The sequence below is a fragment of the Cebidichthys violaceus genome, unplaced genomic scaffold (genome assembly GCF_023349555.1).
Source record: "Cebidichthys violaceus isolate CVI_PGR_0920_01 unplaced genomic scaffold, fCebVio1.0.p SCAF_8, whole genome shotgun sequence".
Lineage (NCBI taxonomy): Eukaryota > Metazoa > Chordata > Actinopteri > Perciformes > Stichaeidae > Cebidichthys > Cebidichthys violaceus.
In genome coordinates this window covers 6,559,603-6,579,173 of record NW_027176964.1, presented here as the reverse complement: position 1 = coordinate 6,579,173, position 19,571 = coordinate 6,559,603, and the positions used below count along the sequence as shown (strand labels likewise).

Sequence of the window (19,571 nt, the reverse complement as noted above, 5' to 3'; positions counted from 1 at the left end):
AAATTACCAGTTTTATTAAACGTTTTGAAAAAAGTTACTGATTTGGTAATGTTTTACAAAGTATCCAATTTTAGTAGCCAGAGTAATAAATACAAATATTTTTAAAACTTCTCAATTTTACTCAAAAAGTCAATGATTCTGCAGCTTTTTAAAAGTTACTAGTTTTATTGAAAAACATACTGATTTGGTTACTCTTTTTTTCTTTTTTTTCAAGTTACCAATTTTATTAAAAAAGTTATTGACTGAGTCTTTGTACTTAGTTTTTGGTGTATATTATTTACCATCAAGACATGTAACCAGAAGTATATGGTGTTTGAAATCTTTTGCGGCATATGAATGAGACAATATAATAAAGAAACAGGAAGAAACCCATCGTTTCCTGAAGCACTGAACATTATGTGACGTCATGCTTCATCTTTCCCCAGAAATGCGTTATTGTCTTCAGTCACTGAGAGCACTGACAGGCAGCGACAGAGTGGAAGGACAGTAGCAGGTAACAGCTTCTTAGTAATGCTTTTCACAATAATGGTACTGTAATTTATACTGTTAGAGGATTTTGTGTTAGATTGTATTCAAAAGAAAGCTTATACCTAGTCATGGGTTTGACCATTCCTCATTTTTGAGAGTAGTATAGCTGAGCGTGTAAACAAAACAAAGCACAGATGCACTTTTTTTCTTCTCTTTTTTTTCCTGTAGAAAACGTAGAGGGTTTCTTAGGCAGTGGAAATGTGTATGTTGTTAAAACCCACAATTGAAGAGAACCATGAGGAGAATCAAGATTCATACACAGAAAGCTGTTTGTATTTGATTATTTCCCATTGAGATGTCCTACGAGATGTTGGTCACTAAATTTAAGCATTTAAAAAGGGGAAGTGTGAACTGTCAGGAAATTACTTGGTTAGAACTGATACAACAGCTTCTCTCTGCTCAGTGGTACGGGTTTATGTCGGTGTATCTGTCTTTGAGTGTGTGTAAAACCCCTTAGGTTCGCTATGAAGCTGCTTCCTGTCCGTCCAATACTTTGGTCCTGTTTGCTGGTTTTGTGGGCCTCAGAAAGTGGTGGGTACTTCATGGATATTTAAGTTAAAACATGTCCCAAAGATCTTCTTTAGCACACCATGTTTGATTCGACAAACATTTTTGGATATCTTGCTTTTATCAGGGTGGTGTTGCAATTTCAGCTTTCCTTGTACTCAGTCTTCAATGAAATCCTCCATCACCCCGATTAAGAGAAAAACACCCCAAAATGTTGATGAATCAAGCAAAGTGTACTGCAGGTGTACGTGTTTTGAATTTGAATGCCAATCCAAGGCTTTTAATTGAGTTTCCCCTCATGCTTTAACTCTAGATAATATATGTCCTCTTTTAATAACAGAGTCGGAGTCCAACACTCCAGATGTCTGTCAGGATGAAAAGGACCCGGGCAACGTGAGAATCAAAATGTTCTTTTAACTTCCACACAGATGCATGTGTGTTTCATTTCTAGATTCTGTTCTTTATGCCTGTGAAACTGTTTCAGATCCATACACAGAGTCCTCCGGGGCAGGTACATTGTGTCGAGGAGGCTAAGGTGGACGACAACTTTCGCTGCCTCTATTACCCAACAAATGAACTCAACTGCTCGTGGTCATTCCACACTTTAGAGAAGGATGCTCAACTCTTTGTCCATATCAGGTTTTCATTATTTTCTTAAGTTAAACATTACCCATATGGCATAGCTTTGATGAGCATGTTTGAATGTTAATGTATATTTACAAAACAGGCATGTTAAAAATGTATAAATGGTTTTGAGTGTGTATCTCTTTCTCTGTCTATTCACTCAGTATCTGTGATGACGATAGAGCGTTTCACGATCTGTACCTTTCGTCTGAGGAGAGAGTCGGATCAAGGTCTTTGACTCTGCACCAGCATGAGTGGTCGTACGTAATCCTCCACTTCAACATAACCCTGCGCGGCAATTGGACAGTCTACACCTCGGGATACGAGATAGACATGCTAGGTAATACTCCAAGACAAACCGTCATTGAGTTGTTGAGTAGCCGCAAACTACAGATGGTATTCAATGGCATCCACTGTTTGAATAATGCATAGGTAGGCCTTTATTTAGAGAGGAACATTAGAAACACCCCCTCCCTTTGAGACTCCAGGATCCCCAAATATGCAACCACAGCTACCAAGTACCACCCCAATACCTAAAACAATCAATGCAACTAAGGATCACATTCAAATACACACTGGTTATAAAGAAGCTGATGCTAACTGGGCCAAGCACTGTATCTCACAGGGCAGTGGTCTTTAATCACTGCTTTGGTTTGTAAAAATATACAATTAATAGACATTACATCACATTAAGTAAGCAGGTTAAGTAGGTCGTATAGACATGCACAGATTCACATAATGTGAATCTGTGCATGTCTATACAACCTGCATGCAGTCTCATGTCTTGACCCTCGAGGACACCCCCTCAGCAACCCTGGTACCTGGGAAGCAAAGCCATCTGTGGTCACGCATGCTGGATAAACCTTTGCCTGGGTCTGCTTCCCTTCGCAGACATCAACAGTAGAAGGTATTGAGCTTCTTAAAGGCTGGCATCTGGTCTTAACCCTTCTTACTACAGAGCAAAAAAATGCTTTTGTTGCGCAAATTCCAACCCAACCCTAAGTCCAGTCAGAACGGGAGCTATCTTAGACACTTACCCACTCACCCCGAGGGAAGCTACAGCAGAACCACTGGGCCTTTAATGTGGCCAACATTTCATCTTTATTCCACTTCTGAGGAAGCTCAACACTGTAATGCTCAGCCACTTTCAATAGCTGATCGTTGTTTCTAGCAAAAGTGATAAAGCAAAGTCTTCAATTGAAGCTGTTTCACCACCTAGGCGCACGCCACAGATACCAATACCGATTACCGAATACCAAAAAGGGAGGCCACACACAGATGTATCCTTCAAAAAGTTATGTATTTAACTCAAATTGACAAACATATAAAATAACTGGTGGTGTGCGTAAGTAAGAGAGACATCAGTCAAGTTAGAGATGTGTGGATGAGGGACAACATGGTTTAGCAAACCAAACCAAGGAAGAACGCTGAGGTGGATGCAGCAGGCCCTACTGAGAGAGAGTGAGACTCCCATGAAGGACAGTCCTTTATGTCTTTTTAAAAGCCCAGCCCAGATGTGCAGGTACAAGCAGATGAACCTCCCAGCTCCATACTCCCTGTATCTGCAGAACAAGGAGCAGAGCAGACAAACAGGCAGGCAGAGAGGGAGGGGTTGTGGAGACTCCACAACAGATCCGCCAACTGAATTCTTATTACTTATTTTGACTAATTCTTTTGATTGTGTGTGCCACAGAGGTCATGCCTCCACCCCAAAATATCTCTGCATCAGTCAGAGATGGAGGCCTGTTGGTGACATGGGGTCTGCCCCAAAATCGAGATGAATCGTGCTTTGAATACCAGCTGGACATGGGCGACCAGGTATGTGTATGGATATGGATGTTGATTATTGATAAACAACACATGCAGTGCCCTTTATTGCATTATCTTCTGGTGCACATAAACAAGAACAATCTAAACGAGGTGAACCTGCTGAGTGTTTCTGGCGAATCTTTATCTTTCAAAAACAGGAAATACCCAAACACTTGACCGCCGCGCTGTCTTACACAGAGCCCAATGCAGACCCCACCTGCACCTACAGAGTGAGGATGAGGACGAGGAAGACGCACGCATGCCAAGTCTCTTCCCATTGGAGTGACTGGAGCCACACCATCAGTGAGTGCTGTTTGGTTAAGTCATGTCGGCCACTCTTTTCACCAAAGGCTGGGGACTTTTTGTCATCTCCATCCATCAGTTGATTATCAGTCTGAATCCACTATGTCATATTTCTCTGTGTGTCGGTCTGTTTTCAGCGGTGGAACCGTCAGTTTACAAACTCAGCACTCTGGTGATCGTCTCGATTTCACTTGGGATACCCATGATCCTCCTGGCTGTGCTGCTGCTGCTGCGCCATCAGAGGTACAGGTGTCTGTCTCTACATAAACGACTAAGCTGTTGACTGATGTGTGACTCATGCACACAGTCACACACGCGCATAGATTTTTACATGCAACACAGCTCCTCACAGATTTCTCTTCACACACGCTTTATTTGCTAAGCTGTCTCTGATGCCACGGACTCCGTCCTCCCTTTCAAATGTGAAACAGTGTCAGACGACAGACAAAAGTGACCCAGATGTCAACAGAATGGGTGAAGTTAAGTGAGAAAACACAGAAAGGAGAAGTAAGAGGCTTTTTTGTCTGAAAAGTCAATGCAAAACATCCACCCTAGACTTCCTTAAGGTTTATAGAGAAACACCCCCGCACAATTCTAAAACAGACAAACAGGGGAAAAACACGAGAAGAAAGAAAATGCAAAAGACAATAAAGGAAGCATGTGCTTCATTTTTTTCCTTTCTGTGGCAGTTTCACTTTATTTGGTCAACTATTTGTTTTAAAACAAAATACATATTATTTTAACCATCGCAAATGGCAGCTGAATGAGTTTGAAATGTTTGTACAAATTTTGTGTGTGTTTTTCAGGGTGTCTAAGGTTCTGTTTCCTCCGATTCCCCGCCCCCCGCCAAAGTACAAAGGTTTCCTGGAAAAAAGTGACACGTTCAATGTAAGTACACACCCATACTGTACACACCCACTGACACCACACACTTCAGCACTCAACCACAAACACACGTGTGGCCAAATGGTGCCAACATTTTGGTTTTTGTGTTGTGTTGTCTCCAGCTCTTCCACTCTGCTCCGCCAGCCGAGCCTGTGGAGGAGATCACAAAGGTGGAGGATATGGAGCAAAAGCCTGAAAAGATGTTATAAAAGCAATGTGGGAAGGACACATTAAAAAGTTTGAAAAAGAAGGAACATCTTACTGCCATGCGGCGCCAGGCCAGTCTATTTAGCAATAAGTATAAGTGTGCATCGTCATCGTGCTGTGGATTTTTTGTTTTGTTATTAATTTAAAAAAGGGGAACATGTCCAGTGACAAGTTTTGAAGAAATACATTAGTTTTGCCTGAACTTGCTGGTTAGCTGGTTTTGAAACGTAGATCTATAGTGCTTCTACTAAATGTGTATACCTTTTGGGATGTGAAATAAAGTTGAGTGATATACTGAAATATCAAATGCTCATTTAAAGTGAATTATTTTAGTCAACCTTTATTTATGCAATTTATAAAATAACGGCAAAAAGGAAAAACATTGAGACAAACATGTAACAATTTCACAAATACAAAAGCGTGAGTATACCATTGTTAGAAGTTTTTTTTAAAAAGAGCATCAAACCACCATTAAACAAAATGTGGAGTTATTAACCAATTAAAGTTTGACATTTTGGGAAAAACACTTATTCTCTTTTTGGAAGACCGACAGATAAGAGGATTGATACCACTCTCATATCTGTTAAAGCTAAAGCACAGAGGCTAGCTTAGCTTAGCTTAGCCCTCTTCTTAGTTAGTACATGGCCGCAGAGATCACCTCGTCAGTTCAGAGAATAAATGATTGGGCCTAACAAACAAACTGAACCTGGTTCACGTTGTTTCATAAAGCCAACTCGGAGCTAATCAGAGCAAATCAAGTCTGGTTTCAGAGCTGACTTTCAAACACAGACAGGAGATTCCAAGCACAGATGACATCAATTCACAACGTAAAGGATTGACATGCTAAGAAAAACCTGACATGATTGTGGCAGCAGATGCAGAAAATAAAACATGGGGGCAAAAATGAACAGAAACACTGCAGCTGTCAAAGCAAAAAGGAACTTTTTGACAGCAGCAGTGAACTCAGACTGACTCAGCTTGTTGCAGCTCTCTGACAGTAACCACATCATTGTAGGTTCAAGTCAAATGGTAATTCCTATAAGGCCACAGACAGGCTTCAAAGTTGTTGAAGTCATTGGCATAGTAAATGTTGACTGGAATACCTTGCAGATACTTAAGACTGAAAATATGTAAGTTCAGATTCAAGTTTGCAATAAGTGAAGTGTGTGTCAAAATGTGATAAATGTGACATGTACAACAAAGTACTTTATATTCACAGTGCGCAGCGTTTAAGAGGAACTGTCAGGGAGGAACTTTGGAGAAAACACTGTGTTTCAGTTGGGTAGATTGACTGTAACACTGGTGAAGCAGGTACACGTAGGTTGGATATCGCAGATGACTGAGAAGAACCTTGCATTGCAACAATGAATGAATGAATGAAGCCGCATGATGAGGTGCCCACCATAGATTTTATGACCTGCCTTTCCTGCAACGCTACATTTCCTGTATTGTTCTGCACAGGTTCCTCTGTTCTGCTACAGTGGCTTCGGGTTAAGATAAGATCAAATATGTTGACAAACCGCACAGATCAAATAGATCACTGTACTCAAGACTTCCCCAAGCAGATTAAAAAACAGAAAAAAAAAAACATGGTGACACATGACCACAACTATGTTAAAATATCTTTCTTATGACACGAAACTTCACAATACCACAGCATCAGATTGTGTTTTTTATACAAAAAACTATGTTCCCACACTCATTAGGAAACAAAAAAATGACTTTCAAGTACTCTTGAGTACTTTTTTTTTACTGATACTAAAGAGCCACAAAAAAATAAATACATTTGAGAAGATACGATGGACAGCAAACAGACCCTTGTTGTTCCACAAGATGCTGCTTTCTGCCATCTTGTTAGTCCACCTGATTAATGGGGTCGGTCTGCCAGGCTGAAGACATGACCTCAATAGACCGAGCTGCTGCTGATTCACATTTCCATGTAGAAACAATCTGTGAAGGACACCATTGAGGATGTGTTAGGATTGAACGAGACCGACTGAAAAGGAACTCCTTGATGCACCACAAAGAGAAAAAAACACACACTGAAGTCACAGTATCTCTGCGTCTTTGTGCCTGGTTTGCATGGACCAGATTTGGATAAGTGTGCGTGCCATACCTTGTCCAAAGCTGCTGTATTGTAGCTGTGTTTTGTCCAGCGGTTCCGTGAGGGGAGCTACACCGACATCAGAGGCTGCACCCCTTCTGTAATTCTCTATCAGTGTTTCCAGAGTCCCAAAACTCTGCGGTCGGACTCCTGGGTCCTGCTGATCACACACAAACCATGACAAACAGCCTTGTGTGTGTGTGTGTGTGTGTGTGTGTGTGTGTGTGTGTGTGTGTGTGTGTGTGTGAGTGCAGACATGTGCGATGTTCACCCACTTGAAGACACCAGCCGTTCGTGGAGTGTACAAGCCTGTAGGTGTGCACAAACGGCGCTTTCCTGCAAAACACGACGGAGTTCTGAATGATTGTAAAATCTGTGCACTCGCATGTTACAATGTGATGATTAAATGTAATGTTGAAATGGGAAGAGGATGACTGATTTCACTTTTGTGTTCGACACACTGGAGTGAAGTTACATTATATAATAATTTGGAACTTCTGTACAATTTCCAATCTTTATATTTTTGCGTTTTTCAGAAGCTATTTCTTCATATTATCTTTAAAAATGATGAATATGGATTATTTATGTAAATATGTTTCAAAGTCTGGCCTGCTCGGATTGTGAGACAAAGAAATAACCCGTTTGTCAATAGGAAAGACTTATTGGAGCATAGTTTAATATGTGTATTGTCCGAGGTACATGCATGTGGTGAAATGTAACTAAGTCCATTTTCTCAGTATTTCCATTTGATTCTACTTTACACTTTTGCACCATTACATTTCAGAGGGAAATATTACACTATTTATTCACTCCATTCATCTGACAGCTACAGTAATGTACACTTTTCACATAAAACACATGATCATTTATAAAATATGCATTGTTATAGATTAAATTAACATTCAGATGCTGCATGAATTAGGAATACAATACACATATTAATAGTGCTGGAACACTTTAAACAGACCAATTTTGCATGAGGAGTACTTTTGGTACTGTAAATACATTTAGCTGCTAATACCAAATATTAGCATTATATTTTGAATGCAGGACCTTTACTATTAACAGCCTTTTTTCATTTTGAGATATACTTTTACTACATTAAAGTACTTCCTTCACTATACTGTCAGTATATACTGTGCATGCCTTTAGGTTTATACAGAGTGAACATACTGTAGATTTGGATTCTAGTTATTTCTGTTTCATCTGGTTTTATTATTCGTGTTTTGTATTTTTACTCTTGCTGCTGTAAATTGAGTTTTACTGTAGTAGAGTTTTATCAACAGCAACACAAGCTTCCTCTAAAAGTGGAATGCAATGCCTTCAAACGCATTGAGACAGAAAATAGACTTTGTGTCAGATCAGCAGGGTGTGGCTCATAATACTCCTCATTCTCTTCTCCCAAATAAAGATTATAACTATATATTTATAGTATATAGTATACATAAATATATATATATATATATATATATATATATATATATATATTGTATATGAATACAAATACAGCAGAACAAAAGTAAGAGATAAAACTATAATACAATTTATTTAAACGCGTATACTTATCCCGCATTTTTATTTGAATGTTTTGTTTAAATCACTGGAAATACAAGTACTTCACAGTTTGGAAAAAAATCTTTCACGAAATATTGTGTAAGAGCCCCGACATCAGCACTTTTCCCATCTTGTCTGCACATGATAATGTATCTAAATAAATATTCGCACTAACAAAGGTGCGACATAACCGAAAGGGAATTCGTCGCTTCTGGTCGCGCTCTCCCAGCTCACCTCACACACAGACAGTAGGCCCCCCGCACGGTCTCGCTGTCTCTCAACAGGAAGCTGCCGTCATGTCCAAATCTCTCCAGCAGCCTCTCCGTGGCCTCGCTTCCGATTCTCCCGTAGTAAATAGACCGGACCAGCATCCCCTCCCTCTCCATGTTGTTGTCTCCCCGCGCGTGCTTCAAGAGCGCGATGCTGCTGCAGATGAGTGTGTGAAAGGACGTGAGACAGGAAAAGCTCTTCTGGTTTTCACACTTTTCTGTCATGCAGTTGCACCTGCAATGGCCTGATATATTGTTAGTTGGACTACAGCAGAAGCTTTATTACACCACCAGGATGTCGTGCAGACAAACACAGCCAACCCACACTAACATGCATGCATTCATCTGTGGTTTGCTTTGGCGCTGACACCAGAGCTTTTATTCAAAGACAAAACTTTTTTTTTTTTTTAGAGCAAATACTTATTCAGACTTTACTCCTTTTACAAGATAAAGCTAACAATAAATCAAGCAGAATACAACATCATTTAATGGTTATAAGTATATGATAATGTAAAAAAAAAAGCTGTTTATTGCCATTCTTTCGAAGTTTTCTGTTATTAATCTTAACAATAGCTAAAACACATGGAGTATTTTAAAGCGGATTCAACTAACATGACCAACGTATAGGATTGGTCTGAGTGCACTTGCTTTTGGTGCAAGTTCGGTTGCGCACATACATCCGTCTGTACGGTACTAAAGCGTCGTTGCCACGACAACTCACATTTGTTCGTCCTCACTTCCGTATTGGAAAGAAGGCTGCAGATAGATCTAACATAAAAAAGCTGCGTGTCATAAAAACTCCAAAACAATCCGTTAACAATCTTTCGCAACAAAAAATAAAAAATAGTGTAGTAAAGCTGTTATTACCCGAAGTATCTGCAATCGAACAAAGGCAGCGGTAACGATGGAAGCCCCGCTGGAAGACGAGACACCTGGCGGAGCCTTGGCCGGGATTGAGGGACTCGACCTCGGAGTGGAGTTGAACGCATCTGACGAAGCGCTCACGTTCATGTCCAGCGTTGGTGAGTTGCCAGTATAACGTTAACTCTGCAGGCTTGGAGCGTCGGTAGGAGACAGAAACGGCGTAAAGGCTTCGCCTGTTAGCACCACCTGGTTTTGGCACATCTCGAGTTGCCTCAGACTGTCTTTTGACAATTAGGCCATTTCATTGGAGCAGTGTGCAAAAAAATACAATGGAAAAAATGCTCATGAGAAAATTTGAACCTGTCCGTTTTGGCTCAAACTTAAATCCCCCCCTCCTTTCTCTCAGAGCCTGCAGAGCTGCTGAAGTGTGTGTTTCCAGACTCTCTAGTGACTGTGTCAGAGGGCGGCCGAGACCTGGGGAAGTTCAGTGTGACGGTGGAGTTTGCCCGAAGAGTCCAGCAGCCCTGTATGCTCCTGCATGCTCAGAGCCAGGGAGCCATCGATGACTCCCCCTGTGGAACCACAGTGACAAGTGAGGGGAGGAAAGGGGCTGTAAAGGCAGGTTTGCTCCCATAGTGTTGTCTATTTACAGATGTGTCACGTATGCCCTTTTTCTTCGTGTCCTTCATCCTTGTCCGTTAAAGCCTACCTAACCACAGAGCTGGAGGTGCTGGAGGAAGATTACCACGAGTATGTCAAGGTGAGTCATCGCAAACTTCCCACACTGTCTCATTTTAACACGCAGGGAAGTGAAAACGTTGTACCGGGGCACTTGACTGCCTTTCGTTCTTATGCCACGTCTGTCTGATTTTGTTTTGTTTTCATTTGAACACATTGAATCCCCTTTTCAGCTTGAGGGTCACAGTTTGGACAGGAGGTGTCACATGGTGCAGCATGACGGGCAGATGCTGATCAATAAAGTTATCACTGTGGGAGAGGTGAGAGAAGGAACTCTAGAGTGGGCTAGGCATCAACTGTAAAAACAGCATCTATCAGCCCCAGGCCCTCTACACATGTTGATGTGACATATATGCTAATATGATGACCTTTGCATGGTTAAAAACCTGACATCTTGCTGAGCAAGCAAAGTACCTCTACCGTTTTGTGAAATCTGGATTCAAATGTCTTTTTTTAGACAAACATTTATCATTGGAGATGTCAACAAAACTTGCTGTTGTGAAATTACTGTAAGTGCTAATTCTTTTTTGTGTGTGGGTATACAGGAGACGATAATGGAGAGCGTTTCTTACCCCATGTCCGACCTAAACGGCCTCGTTACCGAGGGATCCAACTTGCTGCTCATGCGCCTGCTCGCTCTCAGGAAGGAGGTGCCCGAGCACATGACCTTTATCTCCTTTGACCAGGGATTACACATCATCCACACCACTTTTGTAAGTAATCATGTCAACGAGACAGACCTCTTGGTCATTCGGTGTCTTGTTTGAATAGTGAACTCTGATCACCTGTTTCTCTGTGGCCAGAGCGAGCTGGGTCTGAAGCAGCTGCAGGTTGGGGATGAGACTGTGGAGGTTTTTGGGGTGGAGAGGATCGTTGACTCTGTGGAGGACAGCCCCACTACCTGGCAGTGCTACTTCCTGGCTGATGGGTAAGCTCAATGACTAGACATCCTCGGGTTCCTAAACTTGTTAGACAGTCTAACAATGTGGATCACTGTGTGTGCAGCTCCTTTAGAGACCGTACCTGTTTCATTTCATGGCATTTCTATGCTTGTGTTTGTCTTGTTTGTTTGTTTTTCATGTGTGTGTGTGTGTGTGTGTGTGTGTGTGTGTGTGTGTATGTTCATGGCATACTGTTAAAAATACACCTGCATCCTTTGACAAGTGCATGCATTTGTGACTTTAACACATTGTAAATCTATTCTTTATCAATAAACAAATAAATAAAAAGTTAATTTGAGTTGATGTTCTCTGAGCAGGCACATGGCCAGCAGGGTGCAGGTGGGATCACCGGTCACCATGAGGCTTCTGCAGCTGCATTCACAGCTAGAAAAAGGTAACCACTGTCTCACACACACACACACACACACACACACACACACACACACACACACACACACACACACACACACACACACATATACACGTTTTAATGAAACGTAGTCAATCATATTGTCTGTGTGTTAGGTTTTGAGAAGATCCCTCTGGTTTGGGAAGAAGACATGCAGATGCGCTCCAAGTTTTTGGACAGAAAGGTAACCAATAATGTTCTCATATTATAAAGAGATTTATTCAGACTGTCTGAAGAATATGTTGCCTCCTTATCCAATATGTATCCCATCATCATCTCACCCCATAAATCCTTCAAACAGAACAGAATGTGAATGTGTGTTTATGTCTCGTTGGGGTAGGAGGAGCTGAAGGCGGACCATGCCTCGTACCTGAGACAGCATCCAGAGATCCGTGCCCTCATATCTGACTTCCTGCAGTTTTTGCTGTTGAGAAAACCAAATGACGTGTTCCAGTTTGCCAGAGAGTACTTCCTCCCTTTTGAGTCCCGCCGTCCTCCAGAACCAAGCCTGAAAGCCCCCTCACCCTGAAAGCACACCACATAGTTTACATGCTGAAAACAGCCTTTTACAGCTTCATTTATCCTTTCAACTTGAGATTGAATTTTAAAATTGCATTTGGTTACATAAGTAACACTTGACTGGTAGTAGCCTATACAAGGAAACGTGGTGGGGAGGAGCAGTAACTTTAAAACCACCTGAGCTTTGTGATCTTGTTAAAAATAACTTTTGTGATCTGAATAAAGTGGTTTGTTTCAAACAGTGTTTGTAGTTTAGTTTCAGTACTTTTAACTACTGGTCAAAGTAGTTAAGGCATGTCTGGGCAATGGTTTGAGACGCGTCAAATCCGGAAACAGCTGTCCGTCTTCAAAATAAAAGTGTAAAATTCAAAAGAAAGAAAAAGTTACGCAATGAAAAGGGTGTTACAGCCTTCACCAAATAGATTAAACTAGACCTGTTGCTCAGTTTTGTAGACTGGCAATGAATCCCTTCACGGAGGCTCATCTGAAGTTTATTGACCATAAACATAGCTTTTCTTTTGAAGGTTTTAAGCGGAAGCGACCATTATATTAAAAAGTGACACCTTGTCCCTTTGAAAGTGAAACCAGCAAAGGGCGGCGTACGAACAACACAAGAAAAGAACTGTTAGTGTTACTGCCAATACTTTATTTGTGTTTCGCTGCCAAAAAGTATATTTGTGACTGAACTACAGAAGACGTTTCTTTTCGCTTTTTGGACGTAAACTGGTAGCGGTAAGTTTCAACGTCGTAAATGTTCTCACCTGTGAGGAATGAAGTTTACGTTAGCGAGCTAACTTACTGTAAGTTAGAGTCTATCGAGTAACCCAAAGGTCTGGCTGTTGACTGTAATTGAATGTTAACGTTAATAGAATTTGATTGTAACATTGTTGTTGTTGCGTCATCCGGGTGTTACAATTTTTAAAACTTAAAATTGTCATTTTGTGAAGTAAAACAAACGTCAGGACTGCTGTTGTTCTCTGTCACGTTACATCCTGTGAGTTCACTCAGTGATAAAAAAACAAAACACTATTATGACCTGTCCTGTAGCATTACTATAATAAACGAATGGTAATAATTGTACATGATATTTAAACAATACGAGATAACTAAGTGGTTTTCCAAAGGCAAATGTCATCAAAACAAGAACAAGGAAGTGAACAGTAAAAGTTAAAAATCAATAACAAAATAAGGAAAACAAGATTAATAATATACCACAAACACGAATGTTAACCATCTGAAATACATTTTAGTCTTATACATAGCCAGACTGCGTAGACTTTGAGATTAAAGTGCTTTAATGAGTACTTCTACAATATGTCTACAGAGATCTTTCTGATGTGTTTATTGTCTGTGGCATAAATCAGTATTTCTAAAATATTCAGCCACAACTCATGTTGTGTTTATCTTCTCTTGCTTTAGCTTCCCCAACAGATGCCCACTTTTCCTTTGTACCTGTGCCTGTCTCTGATGTTTCTGTCTCTCTGATATATAACCCGTAGAGCGCAGTGAGCTGAGCACCGGGCCTGTGCTGGAGGGAGCGGCTCTGTGATGGATCGGCTGAAGCTGTCTCGCATAGATGAGGAGCTGGAGTCCTCTGAGGTGGCATCTCTCTGCTTCTTGTGTCGAGATGTTGTCAACAGGAAACGTCTGGAGGGAGTGAGTACTTACACCATGTTGTGTTATCTTTGCTCCTGTCTCAACCCCATGTCTGATGAAAAGAAAATGACTCATTGATCAGTAACTATGGACAGTTTTTGTTGAGTTTTTTTTTTTATTTCTTTAAGTCAGTGTGTTATTGAGCAGATATTCTACATACAGCAAAATAAGTGTTTTATGGTTTTATGTTGTTGTTTAAACAATATTAATAAAATATTCACATTACAAGCAATTGCGTCCCAAATCCGATTATTTATTTTGCTCTCATGTGACACAGATCTGATTTTCTTCAGAGTATGGTGGACACAGAAATCTGCCCCCCCCCCCCCCCCCCCAATAGATCTGGGCTACTTTCACATGTCCATCACTGCCTAATCAACCTCTGTGAGAAAAGTCGTATCGGAATTCAGTGTGTTATTCCAAGTCATACTTTACTGTGCAGGTCACTCACCATACAGTGTCGAAGTGGTACTTTGAAACTACAGAAGAAGAAGAAACTCTCTCTTCACAGAACTTATTAATGCGTCATTGGTTATCACACTGATAATGTTTGTTACCTGAGGAAAAAAAGCCTTTTTTCTATATTACTGAATTAAGCTATCTAAATTCTTCCTCATGTTTCACTCCGATTTAATAAATCAGCAGTTATGTGAATGTGTACACGGTGTTGTTAAGGTAGATGAGCATTATCATCATCACATCATGTTCACTGAATGAGTTGGTGTCTGTTTATGAGTGGTAATAAATCATAAATTATCTTTCAGAGGGAGTAGATGTTCGCTGGTAATCTTGGCTCCGTTAAATTTATCAAAATGTTAAAAGAGGTTTTTCTCGGACGGTAGGAAACGGTTTTGGGTATCAGGTCCGATACTGTGCTCATGTACTCATACTCGTAATACAACTCCAATACAACTGCACCCGATACCACTACGGCAGCGTGACGTTAACCTCTCGTCAGTTAAGCCTAACAAGCTGCCCTTGGCTTTGGTAATAATCCAGATAGATGGATATGGCTCTCTTCAAACATTAATATGAAAGCTTAGGCAGAAAGATCGGACTTGGGGGGAAAATCAGAATTGAACACTAAGTCCTGTAATGTGAATGTAGCCTTATGGACAAAATTTCTCTGCCACCGCTAATATTCTCAGCTGTTGCATGTTGTTCCCTTTTTAAAGTTTGTCTTCTCAAAAGTTTGTTTGTGTGTTTCCTGGTTGTTCTCATACAGATCACGGATGCAAAAAAGCTGTTCTTGAGACTGGAAGAAAAAGGTCTGCTGGAGAACGACTTGTTCCTTTATCACCTCCTCCAAACTATCAGCCGAACAGATCTCCTCAACCTCCTGGAGACAGACAGCAGGCGACCGGAAGAAACCGACGCAAATCCCATGCTGTCAGAATACAGGTACATGTAAAGGCAGAAATACATTTACTGTACGCCAGGATTACAATACAGCGTTATTCCCAGTTGTAGTCTCTTGTCTGTTGTTTCTCTCCTTTCCAGGCTTCTGCTCTTTCTTTCAGGGTGATGCTGTACAAGGTGTATGAGGACATGACTCAGGAAAATCTTGATAAGATGAAGTTTCTTTTGAGCGACCAGCTGGGCAGACGACAAACTGAGACATGCAATGTGAGAACACGCACACTTTTCCGCACCCACAGCTTATATAAGAAATGATGACATGTAGAGTTCACTTTCCTCTGAGTAAAAAATCCAATATATAGTTAATAATAAAATGTTAAATTCCCTCCACTGTAATCAGTGTACTAAGGTATCGTTTTTTTTCTGTCAACAGTTCCAACCAAAATTCATTAATAACACTACCTGGAAATTGTTGAATGTTGTATTTATATATTGACAAATAGGAACTGGGTTATAGTTTTCATCACATAAGCAAGTATGACTTCCGTACCATAACAAGTACAGTATAAGCCGCTCATGATGTAGATGTAGTTGTGATGCAGCTGCAAAGCCTTACACACAGTCTCCTCTGTTGATTACAGACGGCACTGGATGTGTTTGCTGAAATGGAAAAGAAAGATTTACTGTCGAATACAAAACTTCAAGAGTTGCATACAGTGTTGCTGCAACTGGATCAACAACTGGCATTGATGATACGGCACTACATGGAAAGTATGAGATGCACTTACACACAAGCATGTACACATTTAAATATTGCATAACTTTGAAACTCATGAAATGATTGTTGTCTTTTTAGGGCTAACACAGCCGCCTCAAATCAGAGTATCTCATGTCAGCATGGATTACCAGGTGTGTGTATAAATGTGTGTTTGTATACAGTTAGTACTATAACGAGCCAGTTTAAAGAAAACTAACTCTGTTTTGTTCCTACAGAGGGTCACCAACCCCTCTATTGATGTGTCGATATCTGAAAGTCAGTCCCCCTGTAAGTCCCTCTGTTTCTCTGTATGACTCACTGACTTCCCATTCATTTTGATCACACACACATTGATCACACACACATTGAATAATTTCTATTACGGATTAGCCTTCCACCCCCCCTCACTGCTGTAGATATTCCCCCTTGTGCTATTGTTTTTAATGATGCATAGACCTCTGCTTTTGTTCTTCAGATGGAGAAATGAGTGTTTGCTCTGATGCAGAACCAAATACAGAGTCCTCCTCTCATCCTGATCATGTAACCATTCACTCAAACACAAATAACTTTCATTCATTTATTACAAAATTATGTTTATGATTTGTCTATGTGGCTGTGCTTGTGCCCCTTAGACGGACTACTATGCTCTGATTCATAAACCACGTGGTTTGTGTGTGGTCATCAATAATGAGGACTTCCTGGGATCAGTGCTGGGAAAACGAAAAGGGACTCAGGAGGATGTGGGTATGTCTCCCTGTTATTGATCAACCATGTGATCTGGTTTGTTTATGTACTGTTTATCTATGAGTTACCGAGCAGCATTCAAGGTTGAGGATCCTCAAAGTTGATGCTTATCACACATGATTTGATGATAATATAAGATAAGATGATATAAAAACAATCAATTTGTCTCCCTTTTATGTGACACAGAGGCTCTGAGGACAGTGTTCAGCCGCCTTGGCTTTACTGTGTTGGTACACAACAACTTGACTGCAGAAGCCATGCGACAAGAACTACAGAAACTGGGCTCACGGAATTTTTTGGATGAAGATGCGTTGGTGAGCAGTGTCACACACCTTCAGGGCTGTAATATCAGTGACAACACTTTATTTTTGGCTCTTTAAAGGAATAGTTTGACAGTAGGTTGACATTTGGGGAATACTTTTTTTTGTCATTTTTGAATGATTGATCAATACCACTCTCATGTTTGAACGGAAAATGTGAAGCGACAGCCAGCAGCAAGAAACAGTCCGGCACATAAAACCAGAACTCGTCAATTTTACACTGTTCTTGGAGAGATTAAACAATTGAGGTATAACATATTAATTAGTGGGCTTAAGAAGTCCTTTGGACAGGACCAAGATAGCCGTTTCCCCATTTCCAAGCTTTATGCTAACATAAGCTAACGATCTAGCTGCTGGCTATACAGTGTTTCTGCAAGTCTTGAAAACGCCTCAAAAACATTGATATTAAATTTTTCCAAAAAAGGGCTGGGAAAGTAATATAAGAGGTATTAAATAGCATTTTATGTGGTATAAAAAAGATCTTTAAAAAGTCTAAAAATTAGCTTTGTGAACCCTTTTATAGTTTCATGCTTATAGAGCAGACGTGAGAGTGGTATAGATCTTTTCTTATAACTTTCTGGAAGTAAGGGAATGAGCATATTTCCCAAAAATGTTGAACTATTACCTTGAAACAGTATTTACAATAGTCTTGTCAAAGTGTAGTTAACCTACAAGTTTCTGTGACTGATTGTGATTACTTGAATACAAAACAATCTAATGTTTAACTTAACAACATTATTATTAAAGTGTCATTGGGAATTGTTATCTAAAATCCAAGTTACATTGAAACGTAGCACAATAACACAAAACATGTCTGATCTCAGGTGGTGTGCGTGCTCTCCCATGGAGAACTGGAATGTGTCTTTGGGTCCGATGAGCAGAAGGTGTTCATAAAAGAACTGACCCGGCCCTTCACCAGCTGCGGGGCACCCACCTTGGCAGGGAAGCCCAAACTGTTCTTCATCCAAGCGTGTCAGGGAAGCGGCTACCAGAGAGGAGCCGTGCCGTGCCCCCCGATGCCAAAACAGGAGCAGGTGGTCAGGGAGAGTCTGGAGGAAGACGCTGGTCCTGTGAACGGCGAGACTGTTCCTTGGGAGGCCGACTTCCTGCTGGGTATGGCCACCGTGCCAGAGTGCAAGTCGTTTCGAAATGTTTTCACAGGCTCCATCTACATCCAGCAGCTGTGCTCACAGCTGATGAGGTCAGCAGAAAGGTGAGAGACCCTCCAGAGTTTAAGATGATGCTTGTTGAGCCTTTTGTCCAGCTACAGTTTAGGCAAATGTTTGGCCAACAAAAGTCATTATTTAAAACCAGGCTGGACCCCAGATTTGCCACAGACTCTTTCATGAAGAATGAGCACTTATGCTTGCTTGTGCTGTGGGTGACATCTTCATGTTTATAAGTACAGCATTCCCAAAGTATTAAAAAAAGAGTCCTCATTCAGAGTTAAAAAGTAGGGCTCATATACAGGTCAACAGTGTTTACAGTAGGCCTAAATGTCTGACGTGATCCATAACCTTTTGGAACACCATTAATGCAATCAGCTTTTGATAGAGAAAATTCCTCTTTTCCCAGATTAGGGACCATAATTCTGTCGCTGTTTCTGTTGGTGTGCTTTTGGCGTTTTCAGATAAATCTGCTGTGCTGCTGATGTCATATGTCTTGATGTTTTATTAAAACATATCCACAATTTGAGCAATGTTTACGATTTGTAACAAGATTCCTCTGTTTTCTGTGCAGCTCGGAGAAGGATGATATACTCACTGTGCTGACACGTGTGAACAGGGAGGTCGGCAAAGGAGATTATTTAAACTTCAAACAAATGCCACAGCCCAAGTACACCCTCACCAAGAAGCTCGTTCTTAAATATGTGTGAGCTGACCGGAACCAAGTGCAAAGCTGAGAATGTGCCAAATTTTGCTGAGACCTGACTGGTTTGCTGTGTGTATGGATGTGGTCTTGTCTGGTCTTTTTAATCTCACTGAACAGCACACCTGGTTTGATGAATTTGAATGTCTGTGTATGTATTTTGAGAATTGTATGTCTCTTAATCAAAAAGCATCGTGGCATATAAAATGTTGCCGAAGCCACTCAGAGAAAATGTCCTTTTTGAATTGTTTACGATTATTCCCATATGATTTAGGTTAGCAACAATGTGTTATTTGAGAAAAGTGTCATTTTAAGAGAAAATTAACATAAATCTGCCCTTGATATACACGTTATTTGTATTGGTGTTTTATGAAGTCAGAAATCTTTAAAAAAAATGAAAGTTGCAAAATGCAGAAACACATTATCCACATTATAACATCTTTATTGCAAAAAGTAGTAATGTGTGAAGGTGAAGATGAATGCAGGAGAATACAAACTACATTTGCACTTTAAAAATGAAGAAAGATGTATGATTTAACTGAACTACAGTCAAGTATTTAAGTTCTGGTACTTAGTATTTTGTTGTAATGCACCTTTATTCAGTA

The 19,571-nt window shown here is 40.5% G+C and overlaps 4 protein-coding genes across 6 annotated transcripts; 3 read left to right on the top strand and 1 right to left on the bottom strand.

Annotated features, from left to right (window-relative positions):
* Positions 1-427: 427 nt before the first annotated feature.
* LOC137892553 (interleukin-13 receptor subunit alpha-1-like) lies at positions 428-5,187 on the top strand. Its single transcript, XM_068737799.1, has 10 exons — positions 428-493; positions 986-1,059; positions 1,376-1,428; positions 1,520-1,674; positions 1,824-1,999; positions 3,353-3,477; positions 3,627-3,771; positions 3,909-4,014; positions 4,578-4,659; positions 4,779-5,187. The coding sequence occupies exons 2-10, from the start codon at positions 993-995 to the stop codon at positions 4,863-4,865; spliced, it is 996 nt and encodes a 331-aa protein (XP_068593900.1). The 5' UTR covers positions 428-493; positions 986-992; the 3' UTR covers positions 4,866-5,187.
* A 1,540-nt stretch (positions 5,188-6,727) lies between these two features.
* Positions 6,728-9,096, bottom strand: LOC137892554 (SH2 domain-containing protein 1A-like). 2 transcript variants are annotated; one of them, XM_068737800.1, is made up of 4 exons: positions 8,756-9,096; positions 7,243-7,303; positions 6,980-7,127; positions 6,728-6,813 (listed from the first exon to the last, which is right to left on the bottom strand). In XM_068737800.1, exons 1-4 carry the CDS (start codon positions 9,013-9,015, stop codon positions 6,791-6,793), a joined length of 492 nt encoding a protein of 163 aa, XP_068593901.1. In that variant the 5' UTR covers positions 9,016-9,096; the 3' UTR covers positions 6,728-6,790. The 2 variants fall into 2 exon arrangements, with proteins under 2 accessions (XP_068593901.1, XP_068593902.1); XM_068737801.1 differs by having other exon boundaries at positions 6,980-7,124; positions 8,756-9,091.
* Positions 9,097-9,514: 418 nt separating this feature from the next.
* On the top strand, positions 9,515-12,493 carry catip (ciliogenesis associated TTC17 interacting protein). Of its 2 annotated transcripts, XM_068738218.1 has the most exons (9): positions 9,515-9,812; positions 10,061-10,246; positions 10,359-10,414; positions 10,566-10,652; positions 10,938-11,105; positions 11,196-11,320; positions 11,651-11,727; positions 11,859-11,926; positions 12,083-12,493. In XM_068738218.1, the coding sequence occupies exons 1-9, from the start codon at positions 9,695-9,697 to the stop codon at positions 12,269-12,271; spliced, it is 1,074 nt and encodes a 357-aa protein (XP_068594319.1). In that variant the 5' UTR covers positions 9,515-9,694; the 3' UTR covers positions 12,272-12,493. The 2 variants fall into 2 exon arrangements, with proteins under 2 accessions (XP_068594319.1, XP_068594320.1); XM_068738219.1 differs by lacking the exon at positions 10,566-10,652.
* Positions 12,494-12,841: 348 nt separating this feature from the next.
* Positions 12,842-19,314, top strand: LOC137866036 (caspase-8-like). Its single transcript, XM_068701673.1, has 12 exons — positions 12,842-12,993; positions 13,761-13,917; positions 15,143-15,318; positions 15,438-15,543; positions 15,918-16,047; positions 16,133-16,185; positions 16,270-16,321; positions 16,509-16,573; positions 16,666-16,777; positions 16,964-17,091; positions 17,922-18,310; positions 18,838-19,314. Exons 2-12 carry the CDS (start codon positions 13,810-13,812, stop codon positions 18,971-18,973), a joined length of 1,455 nt encoding a protein of 484 aa, XP_068557774.1. The 5' UTR covers positions 12,842-12,993; positions 13,761-13,809; the 3' UTR covers positions 18,974-19,314.
* The last annotated feature ends 257 nt before the right edge of the window (positions 19,315-19,571 follow it).

What these genes read in the sequence shown, in the direction of transcription:
- LOC137892554 (XM_068737800.1), bottom strand. Translation starts at nt 9,015, where the DNA reads ATGACAGAAAAGTGTGAAAACCAGAAGAGCTTTTCCTGTCTCACGTCC. An exon ending in CGAACGGCTGGTGTCTTCAA is followed by an intron (nt 7,128 to 7,242) that starts GTGGGTGAACAT and finishes GTGTGTGATCAG; the next exon opens with CAGGACCCAGGAGTCCGACC. An exon ending in ATACAGCAGCTTTGGACAAG is followed by an intron (nt 6,814 to 6,979) that starts GTATGGCACGCA and finishes TGTCCTTCACAG; the next exon opens with ATTGTTTCTACATGGAAATG.
- LOC137866036 (XM_068701673.1), top strand. Translation starts at nt 13,810, where the DNA reads ATGGATCGGCTGAAGCTGTCTCGCATAGATGAGGAGCTGGAGTCCTCT. An exon ending in GATACGGCACTACATGGAAA is followed by an intron (nt 16,048 to 16,132) that starts GTATGAGATGCA and finishes TTGTCTTTTTAG; the next exon opens with GGCTAACACAGCCGCCTCAA. An exon ending in TTTTGGATGAAGATGCGTTG is followed by an intron (nt 17,092 to 17,921) that starts GTGAGCAGTGTC and finishes GTCTGATCTCAG; the next exon opens with GTGGTGTGCGTGCTCTCCCA.
- catip (XM_068738218.1), top strand. Translation starts at nt 9,695, where the DNA reads ATGGAAGCCCCGCTGGAAGACGAGACACCTGGCGGAGCCTTGGCCGGG. An exon ending in AAGTTATCACTGTGGGAGAG is followed by an intron (nt 10,653 to 10,937) that starts GTGAGAGAAGGA and finishes GTGGGTATACAG; the next exon opens with GAGACGATAATGGAGAGCGT. An exon ending in TGCTACTTCCTGGCTGATGG is followed by an intron (nt 11,321 to 11,650) that starts GTAAGCTCAATG and finishes TTCTCTGAGCAG; the next exon opens with GCACATGGCCAGCAGGGTGC.
- LOC137892553 (XM_068737799.1), top strand. Translation starts at nt 993, where the DNA reads ATGAAGCTGCTTCCTGTCCGTCCAATACTTTGGTCCTGTTTGCTGGTT. An exon ending in ATGAAAAGGACCCGGGCAAC is followed by an intron (nt 1,429 to 1,519) that starts GTGAGAATCAAA and finishes AAACTGTTTCAG; the next exon opens with ATCCATACACAGAGTCCTCC. An exon ending in TGACTGGAGCCACACCATCA is followed by an intron (nt 3,772 to 3,908) that starts GTGAGTGCTGTT and finishes GTCTGTTTTCAG; the next exon opens with CGGTGGAACCGTCAGTTTAC.